This window comes from Erythrolamprus reginae, chromosome 1 (assembly GCF_031021105.1).
Source record: "Erythrolamprus reginae isolate rEryReg1 chromosome 1, rEryReg1.hap1, whole genome shotgun sequence".
NCBI classification, from domain to species: domain Eukaryota; kingdom Metazoa; phylum Chordata; class Lepidosauria; order Squamata; family Dipsadidae; genus Erythrolamprus; species Erythrolamprus reginae.
Window position 1 is genome coordinate 97,832,787 of NC_091950.1, and position 25,510 is coordinate 97,858,296.

General features: G+C 39.4%; 1 protein-coding gene across 1 annotated transcript in view; it reads left to right on the forward strand.

The window, feature by feature from the left end:
• Window positions 1-25,510, forward strand: part of TP53I11 (tumor protein p53 inducible protein 11) — a 96,795-nt gene that overhangs the window by 38,093 nt on the left and 33,192 nt on the right. Inside the window, exon 2 of the mRNA XM_070734848.1 lies at window positions 23,073-23,226. Coding sequence (XP_070590949.1) covers window positions 23,098-23,226 — 129 coding nt within the window. The 5' untranslated portion in view covers window positions 23,073-23,097. The remainder of the gene's footprint in view (window positions 1-23,072; window positions 23,227-25,510) is intronic.

The window sequence follows — 25,510 nt, forward strand, 5'->3', positions numbered from 1 at the left end:
CATTGGTGAATCTGGGCAGACTGCTGTGATTGGGCAGCTTGATGCATTTAGCATGGAATAGGAAACATGAGCCATCTGATAAATACAGCTATTTCTCTTCAGTTTTCTTCTCCTCTTGCCAATCCACCCTCCCTTTATTTTAAAGAGAGAACACAGACACCTTCTGTACATTTGGATATTTGCAAAGCAATTACCATCCAAGTAATTGAGTGGGCACTGTGTTTAATTATAGTACATGCTTAAGGAGCTTAATAGAATAATTGAGATGCTTCATTTTTTTTCTATGATGAAAGAAACCAATTTTTATCTTTCTCGAGATGAAAAGTTTCAAAACAAAGAGGCATTGAGGAATGCTGTCAATCACTAGCTCTTTGGCCAAGAATCTTGTACAATATGACTTTTGTGCCCTTATCTATAGGAGAGTGTCTCTGCAGAGAATTGTGACCCACAGCTGCATTTCCAGTAGGTCAATCAATGGTAGGTATTAGAACTGCTAGGTGGAGAGCAAGTTTTAAAATAATGCTGGAAGTAGCTTGCAAAGTAATTGCAGACAATTCCTGTTAAACCACTGCATAAGATATTTATTTTTTATTTGTTTAACATTATTTAGCAGTTATGTTATACATTATCCAGGAAACTTCAATGTTAAATGCAGACGTTTGAGTGCTTGTTGTTAAGGTCTGTTTGGTTCACACTTGCACACTTCCCAAGGTGCACTACAGGAGAGGCGGCTAGCTCTGCATTAGAAAGAAAGATGAATGGCTTTCCTGCAGATGTATCTTAGGCCCTCTCCCCCTACCAAAGCTGCCTCACCAACAGGCATCACAGCCAGTAAAGTTCAGTGCTGGCAGGATTTTGAACCAGTACATAGAAAAAGTTGACTCATCTCTCCATCGAAATGGTACCTATTTATCTACTCGCATAGAATGTGCTTTCAAACTGCTTGGTGGGTTGAAGCAGAGACGAGCGACAGGAGCTTACCCTATCATGCAGTGCTGGGACTTGAACCGCTGGAGCAAAGACCATCGCCTGAGCCAACATCCCCCTTAGTGCATTCAGTTTAATTCAAATCTTAATTTGAGATATCTATTAAAATGCATTGTTTATATGTTTAGAAACTGAATTAATAAATAAAGCACTCATTCTGAAATTGCCAGGTTTGGTTAGTATTCTAGTTGAAGACCAAGCTATGGTAACTTAACACCATGCATTTAAACTACTGTGGTTCAGTCTACTTGGGACTGATCTTAAAAAATATTTGGAAACTTCAATTTGTCACAATGCATTGGGCTACGTCTGTTCAGATTCTCAGCATTGGGAGCATATTGCACCAGTTTTGTAGCTCCTGCTGTAATGAGAGTAACTTGGGAGATAGGAGGAATTGCTGAAGCCTAGACAACAGTCTGATAAATGAAATCTGAATCAAAAGCAGGAATGGGAGCAGGAAAAGCATCTCTTAAAGGACCATCTCTAGTTCCTTGGAAAATAAATGTAGGGAGAGCAGAAGTGCTTTCAGATTTACAAGGTTCTATTATTGTAACTTCACAGTAAATATAGTGTTGGGTTCCTGCCTGGATCTTCTAGAAGGGCTGACACCATAATTAGTTATTCATTGGTGTCTGAGTCAAATTTAAAGTACTACTATCGAACTATAAAACTCCTATAAAAGCCTACCAATTGTACCTTCAAGGTGAAAGTACTCCTATCAATAGACTCAACAATTAGTGCTACCAAGGAGAGAGTACTGCAAATCCCACACTTACAGAAGGTTCAGTAGTCGAGGTGAGGCAGTATTTATTTATTTATTTATTTATTTATTTATTTATTTATTTTTATTTATTTGTCAAGTACATATTGGTGATATACAAAGATATAATAATATTTATATACACGATACTAGTAAAAGAGAAACATTAGGACAGGGGACAGAAAACACTCTGGTGCACTTATGCATGCCCCTTACTGACCTCTTACGAATTGGGAGAGGTCAACAGTGGATAGTCTAAGGATAAAGTTTTGGGCAAAGTGGATAGTCTAAGGATAAAGTTTTGGGCAAAGTGGATAGTAGATAAAGTTTTGGGCAAAGTGGATAGTCTAAGGATAAAGTTTTGGGCAAAGTGGATAGTCTAAGGATAAAGTTTTGGGCACAGCCTATCTGTGGAGACTGAATTGGCTCCTTTGCTAATCTCAGTCGCCCTCAGTCTGCAGGAGAAGGGTGGCCTGGAAATATAAACAAACAATCTTTCAGAAACTCATGAAGTACCTGATGTGAACATTTCCATGTTTATATTAACTACTTTTATGTAGATTACATTGCATGGGTTTTAATTTGGTGACATAAAAACGTCAAATATATAAAACAGTGCCTACCAATTCAGTCTAAGCCTGCTTAGGCACTGTTCAATTTTCTGACCTAATCTTTGTGCTAAAAAAATCTTTTGTGTCTAATTTATTTACATTTACATGACATTACAGGCTGTTCTCTCAATAACCTTTTTCTGTTCTCTGTTATTATCTTGGGAACATCAATGCTAGAAGTTTGCACACGAAAGAAAATTGGATTTTAGTTTAGCTTTAACAACTTTGTTAGTTGTCTCTCTCAATTCAGGCTACTTTCTCTGCTCATACAAGCTCCATAACACAATCTCGTTTTATATATTTGAAGCATTGTTTTAAAAGTTGATTGGGGGGAAAGTCAATCTGCTTTACATCAATAGCTCTCAGGACAAAATACAGTTAGTGAAACATAACCACTTTAAACAGGTACACATAACACACTAGTAATCAATATCTTGCCTGTCCCAATTGATCTTCATAGGAAATGTTTTAGGTAACAGTGTAATTGATTAGGGTTTTTTCTACCTCTGTTATTTTAGGAGTCAAATCAGTTTCATTCTATGTAGCCCTTATCTAAAGTCATGAAACTGTTAAGAAATTGGTAGGACCTCACCACAAGTATTGTATCTAGGGTTAGGGTTAGCTCAGTAATGGCAAATCTATGGCACATGTGCTACAGGTGGCAGGCGGAGCCGTATCTACTGGCACGCGAGCTGTTGCCCTAGCTTAGCTACAATGTGCATGTGTGTGTTGGCCAGCTGATTTTTGGCCTCACACAGAGGCACTGGACGGGTATTTTTGGCTTCCGGAGAGCCTCCAGGGGAATGGGAGAGGGCATTTTTATCCTCCCCCAGCTCTAGGGAAGCCTTTGGAGCCTGGGGAGAGTGAAATACGAGCCTACTGGGCCCACCAGAAGTTGGGAAAGAGGCCATTTCTGGCCTCCAGAGGGGTGGGAGAAGCTGTTTTTGCCCTCCCCAGGCATTGAATTATGGGTGTGGGCACTCACGCATGTGCGATAGCACACATGCATACTTTTTCAGCACCCGAGGAAAAAAGATTCGCCATCACCGGGTTAACCCATATGTTTAATTAACATGATCTAAAACAGAAGTTCAAAACAAGGCAGGGAGATTGATCAGAAGAGTAGAGATTAAATTTAGTAAAGTGCTACAAAGGTATACAAAGGGAGTTGACTACATTTAATAGAAGGAGTTGTAATAGTACTCTACAAGTACTTGAGAAGATAGCAGATTGAAGGTCAACATGAGTTCTTCCATCACCGAGAATGCAGGTTGCAGAATAAATGGATTTAAGTTTTGGAAAAAGCAAATTCTGATTAAATAGCAAGCAAAGCATGTCCTAACAATATGAGCAATTATGCCCTAGAACCAATTACTAAGAGGGTTGATAAGCTCTTTTTGGCTGGATGTGTTCCAGTGGAGGCTAGACAACCATCTGTTGAGGATGCTTTAATTTGGATTCCTGCACTTGATTGTCTAAACATTCCCTCCCAGGCCTTTGATTCTATGAGTCAGGCTCACTAGTGTACAAGCATGCGTGTTGTTGTTTTTTAAACCAGGAAACCTATCCTATGTCCAATTTTTATTGAACTACTTTCAGTGGACCTAAACTAACTTGGCCAAGGAGGTGGGATGCCAGGAACTACAATTCAGCATATTTGGAGGAACTGTTTTTCCATCGATACTTTAAATACGACAGTACTCACCAGAACTTAGTATTTGGCGTTATATTAAAAGATAAAAATGAATATCAAAGTCAGCTTGCCTTTTACAAGCAGTGAAAGGACAAAAGGTTTAACACCCTCAAGTCATGCTTGTGAACTCCTGGAGGTTGGCCGTTATAGAATAGAGAAAACAGATTAGATGAATATTTAGTCTGTTGAAAGCATGTTTCTTTTTAGATGCTTAGCTTCTGAATCTTTGAGTTCACCTGAAAGAGTGAATGAATGCACTTAAAACGGGTTCAAGTAATTGAGGATAAAAAAAACTGCTACAAAGTTTTAGAATGGTAAGTTATTGAATTCAATCCATCATGGATAAGCTACCCCTTCTGGAAGGCTAAAACTTCTCTCTGACTGGAGGGACAGATTCTAGGAAAAGATTTAATATAAGAAGACAGCTGCCCATGTTTAGCTAAATTTGTTGGCTAAACTAGTAACAAAGCTAGTTTGAGTTAGTCTGAATGTTTCTTCAGCTATCATTATTGATAGGAATGTCCAGAGTTTCTGAAAGAACTTTTTCATGTATCATCTGTTGTCTTCTGTCTCTTTCAAAGCTTGAGAATATGATGTGCTCTCTACCGTCAAGCTAGCAGAGCTAGAATACAAAAAGAAGATAAAAGCAGTGGTTCAGCAATAGAAAATAATAGATTTTCTGGGATAAATGTTGGTATGGCTTAGAATGTGGTGCCTACTAACCTGCACATTAGGTTAAAGTAAGATGCGAGATGTGTAGATTTAGATGAATGTACTGTATGTCCATTCTACCTTGAATGAATGACTGCTGATGCTGAACTCCCTAAGCCCTTTGAAAGCAGAAAGCAATTTCAGCTTTTTGTGACAATAAAATAAAAAGCTTATTCTTTTAGATAATTTGTATTCCTCAGCTTTACGTGTTTTATAATCTCTTTTGGGTCCACCAGAGAAATCTCAAAGTAGCATTATAGCAAATGGTTTTTGAAATAGTGAACTTTTCATTTCTATAAATGATGAATGCCAATAGGAACAAAATACCACAATCCTTTATTTGACCCACCATCTAAAAAAAAAAACCCATCACAAGACAAATTTGATAACTTCTGCATTATGCCTCTTTTCTTTAAACTTTCCATGATAAAAGGGCAAGAAGAGGGCAAGAAATTGCAGATCTAGCATTCATTAAGCATGAAGAACATTGAAATCCAATATTTAGTAGGCAAAAGTTAGATTTGGTATTTTCCCCAAATTTTTCCAACCTCAGCAGATTTTTAAGGTTCATCTTAAAAGGGATTTTTCTTACAGATGTCTGAATTTTAGTGTTCACTATTCTACAGGCAAAAAGTTGTGAGCATGAAAACAGCTGTTCTTACATAATTTTGGGGTGCTAAAAACGAAAATAATATTGAAAAATATATACTGGTTCTAGTTTCCAGGATATAAGCAAGATCAACCCCTAGTCCCCTCCTTTGTGGGGTTCTTCAGTGGTCGGTTCTCTTCCCTACCTTCTATTTAACATCTACATTGGGTGAGATCATCATGCTGATGATACCCAGATTTACATCTTCATCGCCGTGCCAATTCAGTGAAGCGGTAGACGTGATGTGCCAGTGCCTGGAGGCTGTGAGGGTCTGGATGGGAGTTAACAGGCTCAACCTCAACCCTGACAAGACTGAGTGGCTGTGAGCATTGCCCCCGAAGGACTGATCTATCTGTCCATCCTTGGTTCTGGGATGGGACGGATAATAACCCCCTCAGAATGGGTCCACAATCTGGGAGTCCTCCTAGATTCTCAGCTGAGATTAGAACAACATTTCTTTGCTGCGGCTAGGGGGACCACTGCACAGGTTCACCTACTGCACCTATTTAGATTGGGAGTCTCTTCTCATAGTCACATATGTCCTTATCACCTATTTAGTCTGAGATTCCATTTCCTCCTATCTTCGTCTGCCTCTTAGCCCTCTGTTTCTGTCTCTTCCTTTCTCTCACTGCTGTTTGCCGTCTCCTTCCCGATAATGTGGGTGTCTCTTTATATGTCGGATGCAATCTGCTGCAATAGTTAGCTTCCTAATTCTTTGTGGATCACCAGGGCTTCAGACCCACCATGTTAAGATAACAAAGACAGATGTTTTTGTCCTGGATAGGGAGAATGCTTTTGCCTCATTGCCGCTTGGGATGCCCCTCTCCTTCCACTCAGTCCTTCAGACTCCCATGCCTTGAAGTGATTCCAGAAAAATGAAAATAGAGCAGCTTCAAAGAAGGAAAATCATTCTTTTCCAGCTGAAACACCCCAGAAGTCTCAAACTTTTGAACATTTTAAACTTGTTTACTAATTTAGTTTTTCTTGATAAACATAGGTGGCACGCGGAGCCATATCTGCTGTCACATGAACCATTGCCCTAGCTCAGCTCCAATGTGCATGTGTGTGCCAGCCAGCTTATTTTTGGCTAATATAGAGGCTCTGTGAGGGCATTTATTTGGCTTCCAGAAAGCCTAGGGGACGGGAGAGCCGTTTTTACATTCCTCTGGCTCTAGGGAAATCTTTGGAGCCTGGGGAGGGTGAAACACAAGCCTACTGGACCCACCAGAACTTGGAAAAAAGGTCATTTCCGGGGAGAGCTGTTTTCGCCCTCCCCAGGCATTGATTTATGGGTGGGTATGAGCACACAAACATGCTTGATAGCACACGTCCACGCTCTTTCGGCACCCTAGAAAAAAAAGGTTCACCATCACTGCAATAGATTATTTCATATATTCACTCTTGCGAATATAATTCATTTAAATTTCATATAAATATATGGGTTTATATATACGTATTAAGTTTTGGCACATTGCGGTCCTATTACCTGTAGTTGGAAAATGTAAAATGTCCATTGTATGAAAATTAGGAAAAACCAACAAATTTCATTATTATATTTGAATTCAGCATTAAGAAATGGCACATTTCATTTCTGAAACTAAAAAAAAAATTGAAAATTTGTAGAACAGTGTAATGTTTACAATGTAATGTTTCAAGCCTTTCCATCAAGAATTCAGACGTGACCAGGTAGGACAAAATAAAGCATATTTAAGATAATTTGCTGAAGCCTTTGTCTGTTAGTGTTATCTTGTGAGTTGTGTGTGGGGGTTATGAGTCTCTAAGCCAAATAGAATAAACACACATTCATGCAAAGAAGAATCAGAGAGGATTCTGCCTATTTGCATAGTACAGAACAAATCTATTTCTATTTTCTCTATAATATAATATCAAATGAGAAGCCAACCTTATATTCTTTCAGGGCCAGGTTTAGAATATCGAGACTTGTTTCAAATATCAAATGATTCAACCATCAGTTGACATTTTTTGCCATGTGGAGCTAATTTTGCATGCACATGATCATAGGCCATTCATCTAAATATGTTCTCCTGTGAGGATTGCCATTATTTCTGGAAGGAAAGAATGTTCCTTATCTTTAAGGGTAGATCACCCCATTTCAGATATCTTGTTAGATTTGGATCAGACTTGCAAATTGTTCATTGTGCTGCATGGAGCAGGATATTAGAAATGACTAGACGTTTTATACTGTGCCTTGGCCTCTCATCACTTTTGTTAAAAAAAAAATGGTTAAATGAAGCTTAGAAAATACAGAGGATTCTTTCTTATGGGAAGGTTGTAAGCATTTGGTTTTGTGGTATTCTCCCAGAATATCCCAAACTGACTGAAAGCATTTATTATGAGCATGTTTATTCAGAGTAGCAATCACCATATTGCCTTTCAGTCTAAAATTTGCACTGAGCTGAGCTATTCCCCAGGGAGAAGAGATATGCATATTCCTTTCGCATGCAAGTAAAGGAATTGGAAACTTTCTAGGAGCCATGAAAGTTGAGGCAGAGTAAGCACCGCGTGCAGATTTTAATCTGGAAGAGAGAATTAGTGATTCAGAGAGACACAATGTCTCAGCAGTTAAAAACTGTCAGCTGGAAAGCTGACAGTCCAGTTCAAGACCCGAATGCTGTACTATGGGATGAGCTCCCGTTACTTTATAATGCTCATACTATGGGATGCTCATTTATGCTCATACTGTGGGATGAGCTTCTGCCACCTCCTGCCCACCTACCAGTTCAAAAAACCAAGCAAATGTGGGTAGGTAAATAGGTACCACTTTGGTGGGAAGGCAACAGTATTCTGTGTTTTCTTGGGATATAGTCAGAAATATCTTCCGACAATGCTGGATGTCTTGATGAGAAACAAAGATGACACTGTCCCCCACAGGGAAACCTTTACTTCATTAATTACCCACCCCTAATTTTTTTAGGCCAGACCAATGAAATGAAAAGAATGAAATGAAAAGAAAAGAATGGCTAATTTGGTAGAAATCAACCTATTTTGATACAAATCATTCCAGTTCTGTGATATCTGATAACACAGTTCTGTGATATCTGATATCTGATAACGCGGAGAGGGGTGGCATACAAATCTAAATAATAAATAAATAAATAAATAAATAAATAAACAAACAAACAAACAAACAAACAAACAAACAAACAATATCAAAGCCAGGAAGGACTCTAAAACTTTTGGTGTTAGATTTATAAATTCTTGATTTGATTCTTAATTAGAATCAAATTAAGAATTCACGCTCGAGAAAGTGACAAACACAAAAATGTGCTACACAAAGATAACACCGTATAAACTTATCTCAAGAAAACATATCAGTAAAGGCATCTGACATTAAAATACCTTTCATTTCATAGGGATGACAGACTTTAATTGTTCCAGCATCTGTTAGTAGGAAAACTACCAAGCATGGTCCTTATGGGAAAATGCTGGATTCTCTTGCTGACAACTTTCCTTTTGAGAAGGTAGTGGCATAAGAAAATCAGCGTCATGCTCCATAATTGGATGCATTCATAGATTTTGAGACTGCATACACTTAAACTTCAATTTAACATCATTTTTTGGCAGAAGCTCACTGATATAACATGCCTAGACTAGTTTCTTCAACTGAAACTAGAATGATCCAAAATACAAATTGAAGAATGATTTAGTGTAAATACACAAGAATCAAAGCCCATATTCCGATTTGTTCTCCAGGTTTGAAATATTAGGGTTTTTTCCTCCCTTTTTAGTCACTTGGCATTTGGCCATTTTCTTTAAGACCATTGAATTCATGTGGATTCAGCTGGTTCTCCTGACGACTGCTGATGTCTGGTTTGTTAGCTTCATTTCTGACAATCTTCATTTGATGCTGCTTAATAGGAAAGTTTGGGACACTGGAGGAAGAATTTAGGGCATTGGAAGAAAATGTGATGCCAGAGATCTTCATTTTAAGAAGAAATAAAACTAAATAAAATCAAATATTGTATGTATCTCATGCTTTAAAAAAGCAGACATTAATAAACTAAAACAATGCTACGTTGTCCAACTATATATTTCCACCAGGTAATTTTGAAGACTCCACCAAAAGCGATAAAAGGTGCCTTCAGAATGATTATATTTTCAACATACACCATTATACATCTTTGACAATGTAAGAGGTGTTAAATACCAATGATACATCTTCTTGTAGAAATTCTCTTTCAGATTATAGCTCAGAGTGAATTTCATGTTTTCCCATTGATCTAGCAATATTATTATATCATTTTTGCCCACTTAATTACACAGTCTTTATTATATTCACTTCTAATACAAGACTATATGCATGACAATGACATGCTCATTATCAATACCCAAATCCAGCTCAAATTCAGTTTTTTGTTTATAAAACCAGAATTCTTCTTATCCAATTTAAATATTTCTAATATAAAGCACATAAGGAAACCACTGACATATGAAATCATCCTTTTCCAATATTTCCCTTGTTTTTAATTTAAAACTTTATGAAAGTCAATAAATCAAGTTTGTGTGGCTAATATTTCTCTTGAAAAGCTTCTTGTGGTGTTTAAAGGATAAAACGATACTTTATGAGGATTTCTTCATATTCCCGGTATGTTGTTTAAGGCACTTGAACAGATTTAATATTGAGAATATATAACAATTGATAAAACTCAATTTAAATTATCTAAAGGTGTGATATTCTTCCAGAATCTGATTTTGCTGTGTACATCAAAAACTTCTTTTACTTCTTATTCTAACCCTCAAATGTAATACTCTTTTTTTCCAAACATTCATAGGCTGATCCACTGATAGCCCATCTATTAAAAAAGCATATGGCTACATCTTATTATTTTACCTAAAGAAATATTAAAATGCCACCATTTAATGCAGGGTCTGCAACCTTAAACATTCAAAGAGCCACTTGTCCCATTTTTCACAGAAAATGAAATGGGAGCTACAAGACCTGGGTGGGTGTGGCCAACTCAACTTTATTCACTCCCAGTCACATGACCCTTCCAGCCACACCTTCTCAGGATTTCTCTGTCTATCTCCCTCTCTCATCTCTCTTTCTCTCTCATCTCTTTTTCATTATTTCCCTCTCCCTCCCTCTCAGCCACCCTGAGTCTTCAGAGAGGGGTGGCATACAAATCAAATCAAATCAATCAATCAATCAATCAATCAATCTATCAATCAATATCTTTCTCTTTCCCTAATCTCTGTCTTTTTTTCTCTGTATCTTCCTATCACTCTGTCTCTCATTTCTCTTTCTCTCTCTCATCTCTTTCTCTTTTCCTCTCTGTCTCCCCCCTCTCTGTGTCTCTCTCTCTATGTATATACTGTATGTGTGTGTGTATCTCACTCTCTCTAGCTCCCTGTTTCTATGTCTCTTCCCACTCTCTGAGAAAACCTCCCATTCTCTGAGAAATGCTCTCCTTGTGGCTTTTCTCTACCTGTTTTTTCTTTCTTCCTTTTGAAAATCCGTGCTGGGTGAGGAATGAGCACAACTCACAATGGAGCCTTCCCTTCCCTTCCCCCTCCTCAGTGGTGGGCTCCTACGGGAATGGCCAGGAACGTGGTTTCCGGTACCAAAATGTGGAGCTCCACCCCAGAGCACTCAATTTGCACTGAAAGAAGTTGAAACAAAATGCATAAGCCACACCCACAGTGTGGTAGTAAAATTTTTGGTAGCCCATCATTGCCCCTCCTCCTCTAGTTCTCAGTTTCCTGGCCCCACCACAGCCAGGCTGGGGATCAGAGAGGAGGAGGGGGAGAATTAGGGAAGCCTCCACCATAGGTTGCACTCATTCCTCAGCCTGGATTTCCAAAAGGAAGAAAGAAAAATGGGTAGTGAAGAGCCTGAGAACATTCAGGACTTTCCAAGAGAGTGAGAAGAGACAAAGAGACAGAGAGCAAAAGATACAGTCTCTCTCTCTCTCTCTCTCTCTCTCTCTCTCTCTCTCTCTCTCTCTCTCTCTCTCACACACACACACACACACACACACACACACACACACAGACCACTGGGTGAGTGTCTTTGGCAAGAGCTAAAACCAGCCAAATCTCTCTCTCTCTCTTTCTCTCTCTCCCCCTCCCTCCCTCCCTCTCTCTTTCTTCCCTCCTGGTGGGAAGAGGCAGGAGGCTACTTCTGGGTTTGTTTTCCACCCCAAGAGAGTATTGCCAGGGACAAGTGGGACAGGGAAAGGGCTCCAGGAGGGGGAGGGGACCAAGTTTCCCCATTGTGAAGTAATCTATCTTTCACTGTGCTGTGCAAAGTGCTGCAAGAGCAGTGGGCAGGTCATGGAGGGGGTATTGGGTCTTCCTCCCACCCCACACCAAAGAAAAGCTCGTGGGACTTCTCCTTCCATCCTACACTCGCTCCTGCACGAAGGCTCCGCCTATGCCACTGTCATGTCAGGATAATTTAGTTTATAGTTATAGTTTATTAGATTTGTATGCCACCCCTCTCCAAAGACTCGGGGCAGCTCACAACATAACAGTGATACAATACATTACAAATTTGTATGCCGCCCCGAGTCTACGAAGAGGGGTGGCATACAAATCTAAAAAATAATAAATAAATAAATAAATAAATACAATAGTAGAAAATTAAATCAGTTTAAAAAACGTTAATAACATATACTATTCAACCTAATCCATCATACAGTAAGTCCGAAAGCATAACGAAAAAGGGGGGGAAGGTGGTAATTATTCCCACACCTGGCGACAAAGGTGGGTCTTCAGCATTTTACAGAAGGCTAGGAGGGTGGGGGCTGTTCGAATCTCTGTAAGGAGTTGATCCCAGAGGGACGGGGCCACCACAGAGAAGGCCAACTCCTGCCAGCCAACATTGTTTGGTCGACGGGACCCGGAGAAGGCCAACTCTGTGGTGGCTAATCGGCCGCTGGGATTCGTGCGGCAGAAGGATGATACCTCTTTCATATTTCTGCTGTGACAGGGTGACAGGCAGCCGCAACAGAGGGCCCAAAGAACTGCATACGGCTCCAGAGCCACAGGTTGCAGACTCCTGATCTAGTCCAATTGAATCATTGTTGTGGAATGTGCTTAATCAGGCATTAATTGTATTTATTGAATATAACTCTCATTTCTCATCAAAATTTAATTCCTCAATATTTGTGCCAAGAGCATTCCAACTATGGAACTCTTTTTTCCTCCTGAAATCTGACTCCAGTTCGGTAATAGATGAAAAATTAAAATCTTTCTTTACAATTAATTGGCCTATGTTTAATCCCCAAATCAAACCAGATATATATAATGTCAGGTTATCTTTGGTTCCAAAACTCTGAATTTTTACAATCAAAAATTTTTTATTAGTAAAATTATATAATAAATCATTTGTACCCCAAATCCCTCATTCAGCTGTACGTATAGTTAGGAGTTCTTAATTAGATTTTCTATCCCTCTGCTAATTATCAGATTTTCTGCTTATTTGAATCTGATCAACTCAGCCTATAATCAAAATATATTTTTCATCAGGAGCGTATACATTTCTCCTGAGAAAAAAACTTCAGTCTGTATTATCATCAATTTATGAAATATCCCTCTCTGTTTTATTATACCTCTCAACACTATTCTATTCCATAAAGCAAATATTGTTTGACAAAACATCTAACTGTATCAGTTCTATTCTTTTCTAGAACGAAAATAGGTTTGGATCCCAAGTCTTAGTTAAAGTACAAAGTTCAAAAAGGAAGTTGGGTTGAAATTACAATACAGTATTACAATCATTAAATAGAATGACTCACCCATGAGAGATGGCTTCAATTCTCCTTGTTTTTCAGAAGCAAATTAAAGTTTATTCCAATAGACGTTTGCCCATTGATCCCTAAATAAAATATAAAAATGACAAATGCTAAAAATAGGCAAAGAAAAAAAAAGAAAAAAACACCCCAGAATTGTGACTGCCATTTATATATAACATAAATGAATGCACCACAAAAATAAATAATTAAATAATTAAAACTGTTCTGCCTGGGTCCCTCCAGCAAACACCAACCCAAAAAGAGAATCCAGACACACTGGTAAAAATCAAAGGCAGTTTATAGAATTCAAAGCAAACACAGGTAACAGAAAATGTCCTTACAAACAGGAACACGCTGAAACTTCAAAGATGTTTCACGAAGGCCATGAAGTAAAAAAGGATTCTTGCTGTCCAAAACAACACTGGAGATAACAAACATACGCCTCCCCCAAGTCTTCCAGTCTTCTAGGCCACAAGCCAAGATCAGAGACGCCGAGAAGCAAAGCAGGGTCACAGAACTCCCAGTTGATAACGCTCCACATGGCTAAAAGGGCTTGCCTGCCTTTTAAACCCTGCTGAGGAGAACCACGCCCAAACCCAGCTGTTGCCAATTCAGTGATGCCAATACCTTTCTAATTGGTCCCGTCTCTGAGCTGCACGTCTCTGTATCATGTCAATTATAGCCTGTGCTTCCTCATCCAATGAGGCCAGGCTACTGGGTGGGGAGAGCCCCCCCCCCCCCGGGGCTCTCAGGCTGCTCCCCCTCATCCTCTTCCTGACTTTCCTCTCCCCCGTCTGCCTGGTCCTCCCCCTCCTGTTCACTGTCCTCCTCCTCCGGGCCTGGATCCAGCAGAGACGCAGCCAGTCCCTGAGGAGCCTCAGGCTGAATCACAACAAAAACTAATAACAAGATGGGAATAAACTAATTCTTTAACTATTAGGCCACAGGAGTTCATTTTCTTTCCCCTGATAATCTGCAACCCCTTAAAAAAGAAAAAGGAATAAAAGGATATATGAAATTATCCTTCCACTCATACAACTAATTTCTCAATGGATTGTGGTACTTTCTGTCACAATCTGAATATTAACAGACAGTAATTTAAGGATCATAGACCCTGGTTAACCAATATTTCAGAACAGCCAGAAATGTACAATACAAGGTCAAAATCACTACCACTTGTTGCTTAGTCTTAATATGCCCTTCATGAAACTTTATGTTTACCATAGTCCCCCAACTTTTCTGGAAATAGCATTAGATTTTTTTTTACCATATTCAATAACCTTTACATGCCCGGCTCTGCTTGCAATACATTAATCATGATTAGAAAGACTTCTACAACCACAGGTTTAGGACTTCAAAGACAGTTATATTTTGAAGGCATGTGAAAAACTGAAGCAAGCAATTCATCATGGTTTTACATGCTCTGAATGCATTGTTCAATAGCATTTGCAGGACGTTGTTTATCTTTCTATAAGGAAAATTCAGAGCATGAGTTTTCCCTGCATGCTTGACTTCGTGTTAATATATTGCCTCACAACTGGCTATTTTGCATTTTTTTAAAAATAAAAAAAATCATTTTCCCAATAGATCTACTTTACCAGCATCTTTGGAAAGTCATCCCACTATCCCTCTGTTAATTCAGGCTAGCACTTTATTGCCTTTTTTATTTATTAATTGGATTTCTATGCTGCCTCTCTCTGAGGACTCCAGGCAGATCACAACATATAATAAACAATATACAATATCTTGAATCCAATTAATTAATTAAAAACCTAAAATTCCCAAAAACCATTAAAAAAACAATCATTCCATACACTCAACATTCTCTCAACACATTCTAATGGCCCCAGGCCTGGGGGCATAAATGACTCTTCAGACTCTTACAGAAGGCGAGGAGTGTGGGGGCAGTATAAATCTCTGGGGGGAGCTGATTCCAGAGGGCCCCCCCCCACTGAGAAGGCTCTGCCCCTAGGTCCTGCAAAGCGACATTGTCTAGTTGACAGAACCTGGAGAAGGTCAACTCTGTGGGACCTGACCGGTCGCTGGGATTCATGCGGCAGAAGGCGGTCTTGGAGGTATTCTGGTCTCATGCCATGTAGAGCTCTATAGGTCATAACCAACATTTTGAATTGAATCCAGAAACCAATTGGCAGCCAATTTTTTGGCACTTTGTGTACATTGCTGGTTCATACTTGAGTTGTAGTCCACTATGACACTAGCTCCCTCTCAACAGTTAGAACCAGCGGTGTGCCCAAATTGCCAAAAGAGCAAATACAGTCCTAGTTTTATCAAAAGAGTGTTAGCATCAAGACTACAAGAAGTCATAGTGCCACTTTACACCATGCCGGTGAGACCACACCAGCATGGAATACTATGTCTAGTTCTGGTCACCATCATACAAAAAAAAAAGATGTTGAGACTCTGGAAAGTATGCAGAGAATAGAAACAAAGATAATTAAAGGGTATGGAATCTAAATTGCATGACGAATGGTTGAGGGACTTAACCTTTAGAAGAGAAAGATCGGCAGTTGGGGTGGGTGGGCAGAGAACATGACAGCCGTCTTTCAGTACTTGAGAAGCTGTCACAAAGAAGAGTGGCTTGACTTATTTTCTAGGGCACTGGGACAAGAAGTATTGGGTAAAAGCTTCTCAAAGAGAGATAAAAACTAGCAGTAAGGAGAGTTTTTCTGACAGTAAGAGCAATGAATCAATGGAATAGCTTGGATCCTAAGATAAAATACAGAAAATAGTATAAGGGCCGACTAGATGGACCATGAGGTCTTTTTCTGCCATCAGACTTCTATGTTTCTATGATCCTGGAATTGTGGGTGGTCTGTTACTTGATGTTTTCAAATGTAGAAAACATCAAGTGTTTTATTGGGATGGTATAAGACTCCTGCCTTAATTAGGAGGTTGGATTAGAAGACCTCCAAGATCCCTCCCAGCCTTATAACAATAGCAATAGCATTTAGACCAGTGGTCTCAAACCTGGGCCACTTTAAGACTTCAAGCTTTGCTGAGGTGAGGTGTTGAGCTTTGCTGGCTGAGGAATTCTTGGAGTTGAAGTCCACAAGTCTTAAAGTGGCTCAGGTTTGAGACCCCTGATTTAGACTTATATGCTGCCTCATAGTGCTTTTACAGCCCTCTCTAAGCGGTTTAAAGAATCAGCATATTGCCCCCCAACAATCTGGGTCCTCATTTTACCCACCTTGGAAGAATGGAAGACTGAGTCAACCTTGAGCCGGTGGTGAGATTTGAACTGCTAAACTTCAGCTAGCAGTTTAAGTAGCTAAAGTGTTGTGAGCCGCCCCGTGTCTACGGAGAGGGGCGGCATACAAATCTAATAAATAAATAAATAAATAAATAATAAATAAATAAATAAATAATAAATAAATAAAGTATCCTGCAGTGCTGCACTCTAACACTGCGCCACCCCTACTGTTATGATTCTATGAATTCTTTTACGTCATCAATTAATTCCTGGTAACTTCCCCAACCACTCCAGCTTTGTTCTTCACAAATATTAGAAAGAATTTCTGCTGTGAAAATCATTCTCCTCAGAGAGATTTCAAAGGGATTCAGCAAAGTCAGCCACAGCTGTGGGGGTTGTCCAAGAGAAGCCATCTGTTCCATGGGAGGAGGCGAGAGAAAAGAAGAAAAATTACACCTTGTATTGACAGGCATTTTATCTGTCCAAAATTAAAAGAGTGGAGGGGGGCTTCTTGGGTTTTTTGTTTTGATTATCAGTTTTCTTCACTGCAATCAAGTGTGTTGTTTTCAGAACTTGCTGAAGGAGAGAAATAACTATCTCAACAAACTCCCATCTTGCCAGGATTCCTGACAATTAATTAGTTTGGCTTGACAATCATATTCAAAACGTTCTCACCAGTGGATGCTCATCAAATTGAACAGAAGTATCAAATAGAGCAGTGTTTCCCAACCTTGGCAACTTGAAGATATTTGGACTTCAACTCCCAGAATTCCCCAGCCAGCAAATGCTGGCTGGGGAATTATGGGAGTTGAAGTCCAGATTGTATTTATTGTATTTATTAGATTTGTATGCCCCCCCTCTCCGAAGACTCGGGGCGGCTCACAACAGTAATAAAAAACAGTATAACAATGGAACAAATCTAATAATAAAATTATATAAAAAACCCCAACAATTTAAAAACAGCACATATATACCAAACATAAAATATAAGAAAGCCTGGGGGAGATGTCTTAATTCCCCCATGCCTGGCGATATAGGTGGGTCTTGAGTAACTTGAGAAAGACAAGGAGGATGGGGGCCGCCACAGAGAAGGCTGTTCCTCTGGGGCCCGCCAAATGACATTGTTTGGTCGATGGGACCCGGAGAAGGCCAACTCTGTGGGACCTTATTGGCCGCTGGGATTCGTGCGGTAGAAGGCAGTTCCGGAGGTATTCTGGTCCAATGCCATGATATCTTCAAGTTGCCAAGTTTGGGAAACACTGAAATAGAGGTCAAGAAGGATTACTCATTTTTATTAATAACTTGGATAAAGAAGTGAAGAGATGGGGAAATGAGCTGAAAAGTAGCAGACTATAAGGGAGGAAAATGCAGTGACGTTCAGTTTAGGAATCAAAACTCAAATGCACATAGGTGATCATCTTTCCCGAGAAGAAATGCGTTTATAAGCTGCATCAATTGGAATAACATTTCCAAAACACCTGTAGCCCCTTCCTCTTCATATCACGTCTAGTCCTGAATTGGAGAAGCAATTTCCCCATGGGATCCCCTGGCAGGATCTCTTTCAATCCTTTGCAAATCACTGTAAGCAAAAAGCTTTTGCCAAAATCTTCCACCAGATCAGGCGCTTTAAATTCCCAACCAGTTTGGGAATTTTCTTGGTTTCTGGATATATCCAGTGAGAAAAATATAAGACTTTAGTAAAAATGGACTTGAGTATTGTGTATGGAGGGAGAACAATGGTCATATATAAACAAATAGTATTTGATGGTAATAACTTTTAAATAGGCCAAGCTGAATCTCTTATGTCCTACAAGGACATTAGAGCTTTCTCACACATACTGTACATGCAGAACAGTGAATAGGGTGCAGTGTTTTCTACTGCTTGGCTTAAAAAATGCTGCCAAATAACCTTCCTTCCTTCCTTCCTTCCTTCCTTCCTTCCTTCCTTCCTTCCTTCCTTCCTTCCTTCCTTCCCTACTTACCTACCAAACTGGTTGGGAATTTGGAGACTTGAAATACCAAAAATCTGAAGGATATTGCTTTAGGAGTATGTTTCTCATCAATATAACAATTTTTCCTTTATTTTATTCAGGTTACCTAATTCAGTGCACATACATTATCTCTTTCTCTTTTTAAAATTAATTTCAGTGAAATGATTAATGTTCCTCATGCCGTATCAGCATTTCTGTTAATTGCTTTGAAATATATGTTTTTAAGATTATATCTATTACTAAGGAAACAAAAATGAATTGGGGAAGATATTATGTTCTATTTTCCTCTCTTTTCTAATTGCTTTAAAAGTCCTTGTAGTCCAAGTTATTATATTGCATCTGATTCTAGAATGCCTGAAGAAATCAGTTTTGTCCTCAATAGAGGGGGAAAGTGTTAGGGTATTAAAAAAAATTAGGAGAAGAATAAATTATTGAGCTATAGAATTTTAATATTTCATGTTTTTAAATTGCTTTACCAAATGGGATGCTCTCTAGATGTATGAATTTCAACTTATGTAAATCTCGTCTACTTTAGGAAGTCCATGTTGCATGTAGATTGGAAAAAATAGATTTTTGTCTCTAGAACACAGGTCACCAACCTGTAGTCTGTGGACCATTGGTGGCCCATGATACTACTTCTATCTTCTATCTATACTGTTTCTTTCCTTCTAGGGGAGAGGAGGAGAGGAGGGAAGAGGATAAGGAAGGGAAGGGAAGGGAAAGGAAGGGAAAGGGAAAGGCGGGAGGGAAGGGCAGTGGAGGAACTACAGCTATAGCTCTGGAATATGGGACTGACTTTCCCAACAGTATCAGCAAGCTACCCTCAAATAAGTTTCAATTATTTTGTAATAATTACACTACCTTTAATACTTTTATTACAATTAAACAACCTTTAAAGATTTTGTTATGATTAAATAAATACTTACAAATAAATATTTATTTATTTATTTATTTATTAAATATTATTCGTTATAATTAAATAAGCATTTATAATTTTGTTATGTAAAATAGGTGCATTTCATATTAATAAAATGGAAGTTCTCTGATCATTATTTTACAAACGTATTTACAGTATCTTTCTTTTTAAAAAATCATACTAGTGGTTTGCAAATCTTAAAATTATGAATTAGGGTCTGTGGGATTTAAAATTATGACCGTGGTGGTCCCCGAGGTCCAAAAGGCCCTGCTCTAAAACAACTTTCCCCCCACACACTGTTTTATGTTGTGGTGTACTTTTAAAAGATTTGAGATGCCATTTAATTATGTGTACTTTATCTCTTATCATTCTTCAACCAATAAGGCTATTGCCTTATTTTGGAAGATGACATTCTGGGTATTTCTGCACACACACACACAGAGAGAGAGAGAGAGAGAGAGAGAGAGAGACCTCACACACTTCACACACACACACACACACACACACATACATAGACACAGAGGGGGGGAGAATGAGAATTCTCCATTGCTGGATCGCTGTGGTTAATGGAAGAAAGCATTTTTCCAATATGAATTATAATTAATCTATGGAAACTAAAATGAAGCCAATTTCCTAAACATATTTGCTTAAAAATTAATTCCAAAAGAATGGAGATATTTCCGTAAAAAAATATCACAACAAATGTTCATATGATTTCTGCATTCCAGATTCTGGATTGTGTAGCTGGGTACTGCCCCGTTTCTGTGCTCCCCCCTCTTTTTTTTTGTCTTCCACAGTCTCTCGCAAATAGGCTTATGCTACCCTCATAATCATTTGATTTTAATTTATGTTATCTCTCTCTGCATCTTGGCCATGGGGGCACCCTGGCATGACTAAATGCTGTATTTTCTTGTCTTTAAAATAGAACTTGAAACAGCAAACCTCTTATAAGTCTTTTGGAAACATAAACCTCCCCCACTTTCTATAGCTGGAGGGAAGACAGGCTCTTGGCTGATAATAAAGCTTCCCACACCCACTATAATTAATAAGATGAAGCACACAAAGCAGCTGCCTTCAGTGGATTTCAATAACTGCCCTCTCTTTCTTGTTTTAGAACCCAAGAAATCTGCAGATACCAAAAATATCAATCTGCAATTTATCTCCCTCTAGATGTATTAGGAATATAGCCCCCAAAATTGTCAACCACTGTGTCCAGAAACGACCACAACTTTAATAATAATAATATTAATAATAATAATAATAACAACAACAACAACAACAGAATTGGAAGGGGATCTTGGAAGTCTTCTAGTCCAACCCACTGCTTACGCAGGAAACCTTACACTACTTCAGACAAATATTTATCCAACATCTTAAAAACTTCCAGTGTTGGGGCATTCACAACTTCTGGAGGCAAGCTGTTCCACTGATTAATTGTTCTAACTGTCAGGAAATTTCTCTTTAGTCCTAAATTGCTTCTCTCCTTGTTTAGTTTCCACCCATTGCTTCTTGTTCTACCCTCAGGTGCTTTGGAGAACAGCCTGACTCCCTTTTCTTTGTGGCAACCCCTGAGATATTGGAACTCTGCTATCATGTATCCCCTGGTCATTCATTCATTCATTCATTCATTCATTCATTCATTCATTCATTCATTCATTCATTTATTTAGCTTCTATGCCGTCCAATCCCAGTGGGACTCAGGGTGGCTTACAGCAATATAACAGCACAATACAACAATAAAAAGTTGTCAAATACAGTGATACCTCATCTTACGAACTTAATTGGTTTCAGGAGGAGGTTTGTAAGGTGAAAAGTTCATAAGATGAAACAATGTTTCCCATAGGAAACAATGTAAAAGCAATTAATGCTTGCAAGCAAAAAAAAATCGCAAAAACGGTGCTATGCTGGGCACCACCGCCCGGCTGTCACCTTTTGAAACAGCTGGACGCTTCTCGGCGTTCTCCCGAACCCGAAAAGTTTGGCAAAAGTTTGAGTTCGGGGCTAGGGTTTGGGAGGCCGCTGAGAAGCGCCACCGCCCAGGTGTCACCTTTTGAAACAGCCGGGAGGCTTCTCGGCGTTCTCCTGAACGCTGAACCTGGAAGTTCGGCAAAAGTTCGGGTTTGGGAGGCCGCCAAGAAGCGCCGCCTCCCGGCTGTCACCTTCACGAAGAGCCACGGAGCTGTCGGCTGGTCAGGAGGCTCAAATGGAGGTGGGAAATCCCAATAGGGAATTCCATGGGTAGAACTTTGGCATCACGGAAACGTCCTTCCTGGCCGGCTGAAACATGGACTCCAGGAAGGATGTCTTCGTGATGTCAAAGCTCCGCCCATTAAATTCCCTATTGGGATTCCCCACCTCCGTTTGAGTCTCCTGACCAGCTGACAGCTCCGTGGCTCTTCTGCAAAGGTGACAGCCGGGCGGCGGCACTTCTGGGTTCGGCGGCTTGCTGGCTGGGGAATTCTGGGAGGTGAAGTCTGCCAAGGTTGGGAAACACTGCCACAGAGGACAGAATGTATTGAATGTGGAAAATAATGTAGTACCTATGCTACAATCCATGTATTTTTTATTACAATATATTTATTCTTTGCATTTTAAAAAAATCTTGTAACCCTACTTTCTGGATAACCCTCATAATAATGCTTATAAAGTGCTAGGGTTATGCACAAATAAATGTTTTATTTTGTCAGTGATTCCAGAAAAGTGACTCTTGGTTTTCCCCCCGTTAAGAGCCTCATGTGTTCAGCTACTGTTTTGAAAATAGGCAGGCTGAATGATGCTGATGAGTCCCTGCCTTGTTTTTTTCACTGAGGCAGAGTAGATTGCTGAACCAATATTTTGTAGTGCCGGGGTGGTGTTCAATACCTTTGTGAGGCAAGGAATTTCACTGAGGCAGAGCCACACACACTGTTTTGTGAGGGGAATTCTATGCCTGAGTGTTTTGTTGCTGTTGCTTCTCGGAGTAAGAAGCATGAAAAAGCTGATGTTGTAAATGTTTAAGAGTCCTTTGGGATATGACTTGAGGAGCAAAATTCACTTCCGTACTTGCCTGTTGCTGTCTAACGTTTCTCTGATTTGCCTCATGTACCATGAGGGAGATCTTAGTATGCTCTCATCATTCAAGTGGAAGTAAATATTCCACAGTCAAAAAATATTTTATTGCTGCAATTGTTTTGGGTACTTAAAAGTTTCTAACGAAAGAATATAATAGTTGCCAATCTATGTTTGGCTAAATCATTTACATGATTTACTATGAGTTGTATTGGCTTGGGGGGGGGGTGCACAAAGGGAAGCTCAGTCAATCAAGAGCCAGGATCACCACTTTGCCATCCCGACTCTTATGATGCTATGAATTCATAGGGTTCACAGGGTCATAAGAGTCGGGGTGGCACAGTGGTTAGAGTGCAGCACTGCAGGATACTTTAGCTAACTGCTAGCTGTAGTTCAGCAGTTCAAATCTCACCACCGGCTCAAGGTTGACTCAGCCTTCCATCCTTCTGAAGTAGGTAAAATAAGGACCCAGATTGTTGGGGGCAATATGCTGATTCTGTAAACCGCTTAGAGAGGTCTGTAAAAGCACTGCGAAGTGGTATATAAGTCTAAATGCTATTGCTAATCTCATTGTACACATGTTGAACTCTGACAATAAAGTTTTGAAATGAATTGAATTGTTTGAATTGAAATGAAAAGGATGTTCATGAAAATCTTTTTTAAAAATCTGGATTTGACCCTCTCTAAGATGTATGTTTTTTTTCTAATATATCTAACCTTTGGTCTGTCTAATTTCAGTTTCTGCCCAAGCCAGCAAGTCACCATGGCAACCAAGCAGCCTCCCCCTCTGATGAAGAAGCACAGCCAGACAGACCTTGTGAGCCGTCTGAAGACAAGGAAGATCTTAGGTGTTGGCGGGGAGGATGATGATGGCGAGGTTCATAGGTCAAAGGTAATGGGCTGCCAAGAATATCTATAATAGTGGTCCCTTAGAATTAACAATTCATGCTGAAAAATATTATATACTTATATACAAGGTTATTCAAAATGAATGAACCGATTTTATGACGTATTTATTCATTTTATTTATTAGATTTGTATGCCGCCCCTCTCCGTAGACTCGGGATGGCTAACAACAATAATAAAACAGCATATGACAAATCTAATATTTAAAATAATTAAAAAACCCTTATTAAAAACCAAACATACACACATTGCTTCAGTTCTCAGTCATGTAATGAGTCAGTGACCATTTTAAAGAGGAGTTACCTAGGTTTTGAATGGCTGCCACAGAGGCGATGTAGTCACGCCGTTCCTCTGGCAATGGAACCATTGGTGAGTCCTCAAGAAAAGGCATTCTGCATTGGGGGGCCCAAGACCTCGCACTTTGTGCTTGGCCTGTGAAATCCCCAGACCTAAAAGAGTGTGTTTTTTTTCCTTTTGGGGATAAGTAAAAGATCACATTTATGTTCCACTGCTACCCACTAAGTTTGATGGCCTTAAATATTGAATAACAATAGCTATCAACTTCATGGAATGTGATATGCTGATTTGCACTTGGGAAGAATTCTCTTATTGCATTGATCACTTGTAAGCAGGGGTGGGCTACTGCCTGGACTGGGGGGAATGCAGTGGGGTAGCGAAAATGGAGCTCCACCCCAGAGCACCCAATTTGCACTGAAAGATGTTGAAAGAAAATGCATAAGCCACGCTCACAATGTGGTAGTAAAAATGTTGGTAGCCCTTCACTGCTTGTAAGACAGGAAATAAAAATTGATGGTGAGTAGAATACCTGTGACTTGGCTGGAGTATTGTATTACTTTTTCTTAATAACATATTGCACCATGAAATCGGTTGATTCTTTTTGAACAATCCTGTACCTTGAAAACATACAGTACTTCAAAAACTGCAGGAAATGAGATTAGGCAGTAATGAAGAACATGTTAACCTCCAGCAATTCTTAAAATTCCAAAACCCACGAATCCTAAGTGCATAGCCCTTTGTGAAATATTGTATGAGTTGCAGTCCAGCAACTTTTGGAAGTTTACAGTGGACCATTTCTTGATTAAACTTTTTTAGAATACCTAAAGTCTATTTAGGCATCTCTAAAGTCATATTCCTGATAGAACAGTGGTTCTCAACCTAGGGGTCGGGAACTCTTTGGGGGTTGAATGACAATTTCACAGGGGTCTCCTAAGACCATGAGAAAAATAGAATAGAATTTTATTGCCCAAGTGTGATTGGACACACAAGGAATTTGTCTTGGTGCACATGCTCTCAGAGTATATAAAAGAAAAGGATACATTTGTCAAGAATCATGTGGTACGACACTTAATGATTGTCATAGGGGTCAAATAAGCAATGAAAAAACAATCAATATTAATAAAAATCTTAGGATACAAGCAACAGTCATACAGTCCTAAGTGGGAGGAAAAGGATGATAGGAATGATGAGAAAAACTAGTAGAAATAGAAGTGCAGATTTAGTAAAAAGTCTGACAGTATTGAGGGAATTATTTGTTTAGTAGAGTGATGGCGTTTGGGAAAAAACTGTTCTTGTGTCTAGTTGTCTTGGTGTGCAGTGCTCTGTAGCGACGTTTTGAGGGTAGGAGTTGAAACAGTTTATGTCCAGGATGTGAGGGGTCAGTAAATATTTTCCCCACCCTCTTTTTGACTCGTGCAGTATACAGGCCCTCAATGGAAGGCAGGTTGGCAGCAATTGTTTTTGCTGCAGTTCTGATTATCCTCTGAAGTCTGTGTCGGTCCTGTTGGGTTGCAGCACCAAACCAGACAGTTATAGAGGTGCAGATGACAGACTCAATGATTCCTCTGTAGAAGTATATCAGCAGCTCCTTGGGCAGTTTGTGCTTCCTGAGCTGGCACAGAAAGAACATTCTTTGTGGTGCTTTTTTGATTATGTTTTTGATGTTAGGTGACCATTTTAGGTCTTGAGATATGATAGAACCTAGAAATTTGAGGGTCTTTACTGTTGATACTGTGTTGTCTAGTATTGTGAGAGGTGAAAGGGTGGAAGGGTTTCTCCTAAAGTCTACCATTATTTCTACGATTTTGAGTGTGTTCTGTTCTAGATTGTTCTGGTTACACCACAAGGATAGTTGTTCAACTTCCCGTCTGTATGCGGATTCATCATTGTCTCGAATGAGTCCGATCACTCTTGTATCATCTGCAAACTTCAGTAGTTTAACGGATGGATCATTTGAGATGCAGTCATTAGTG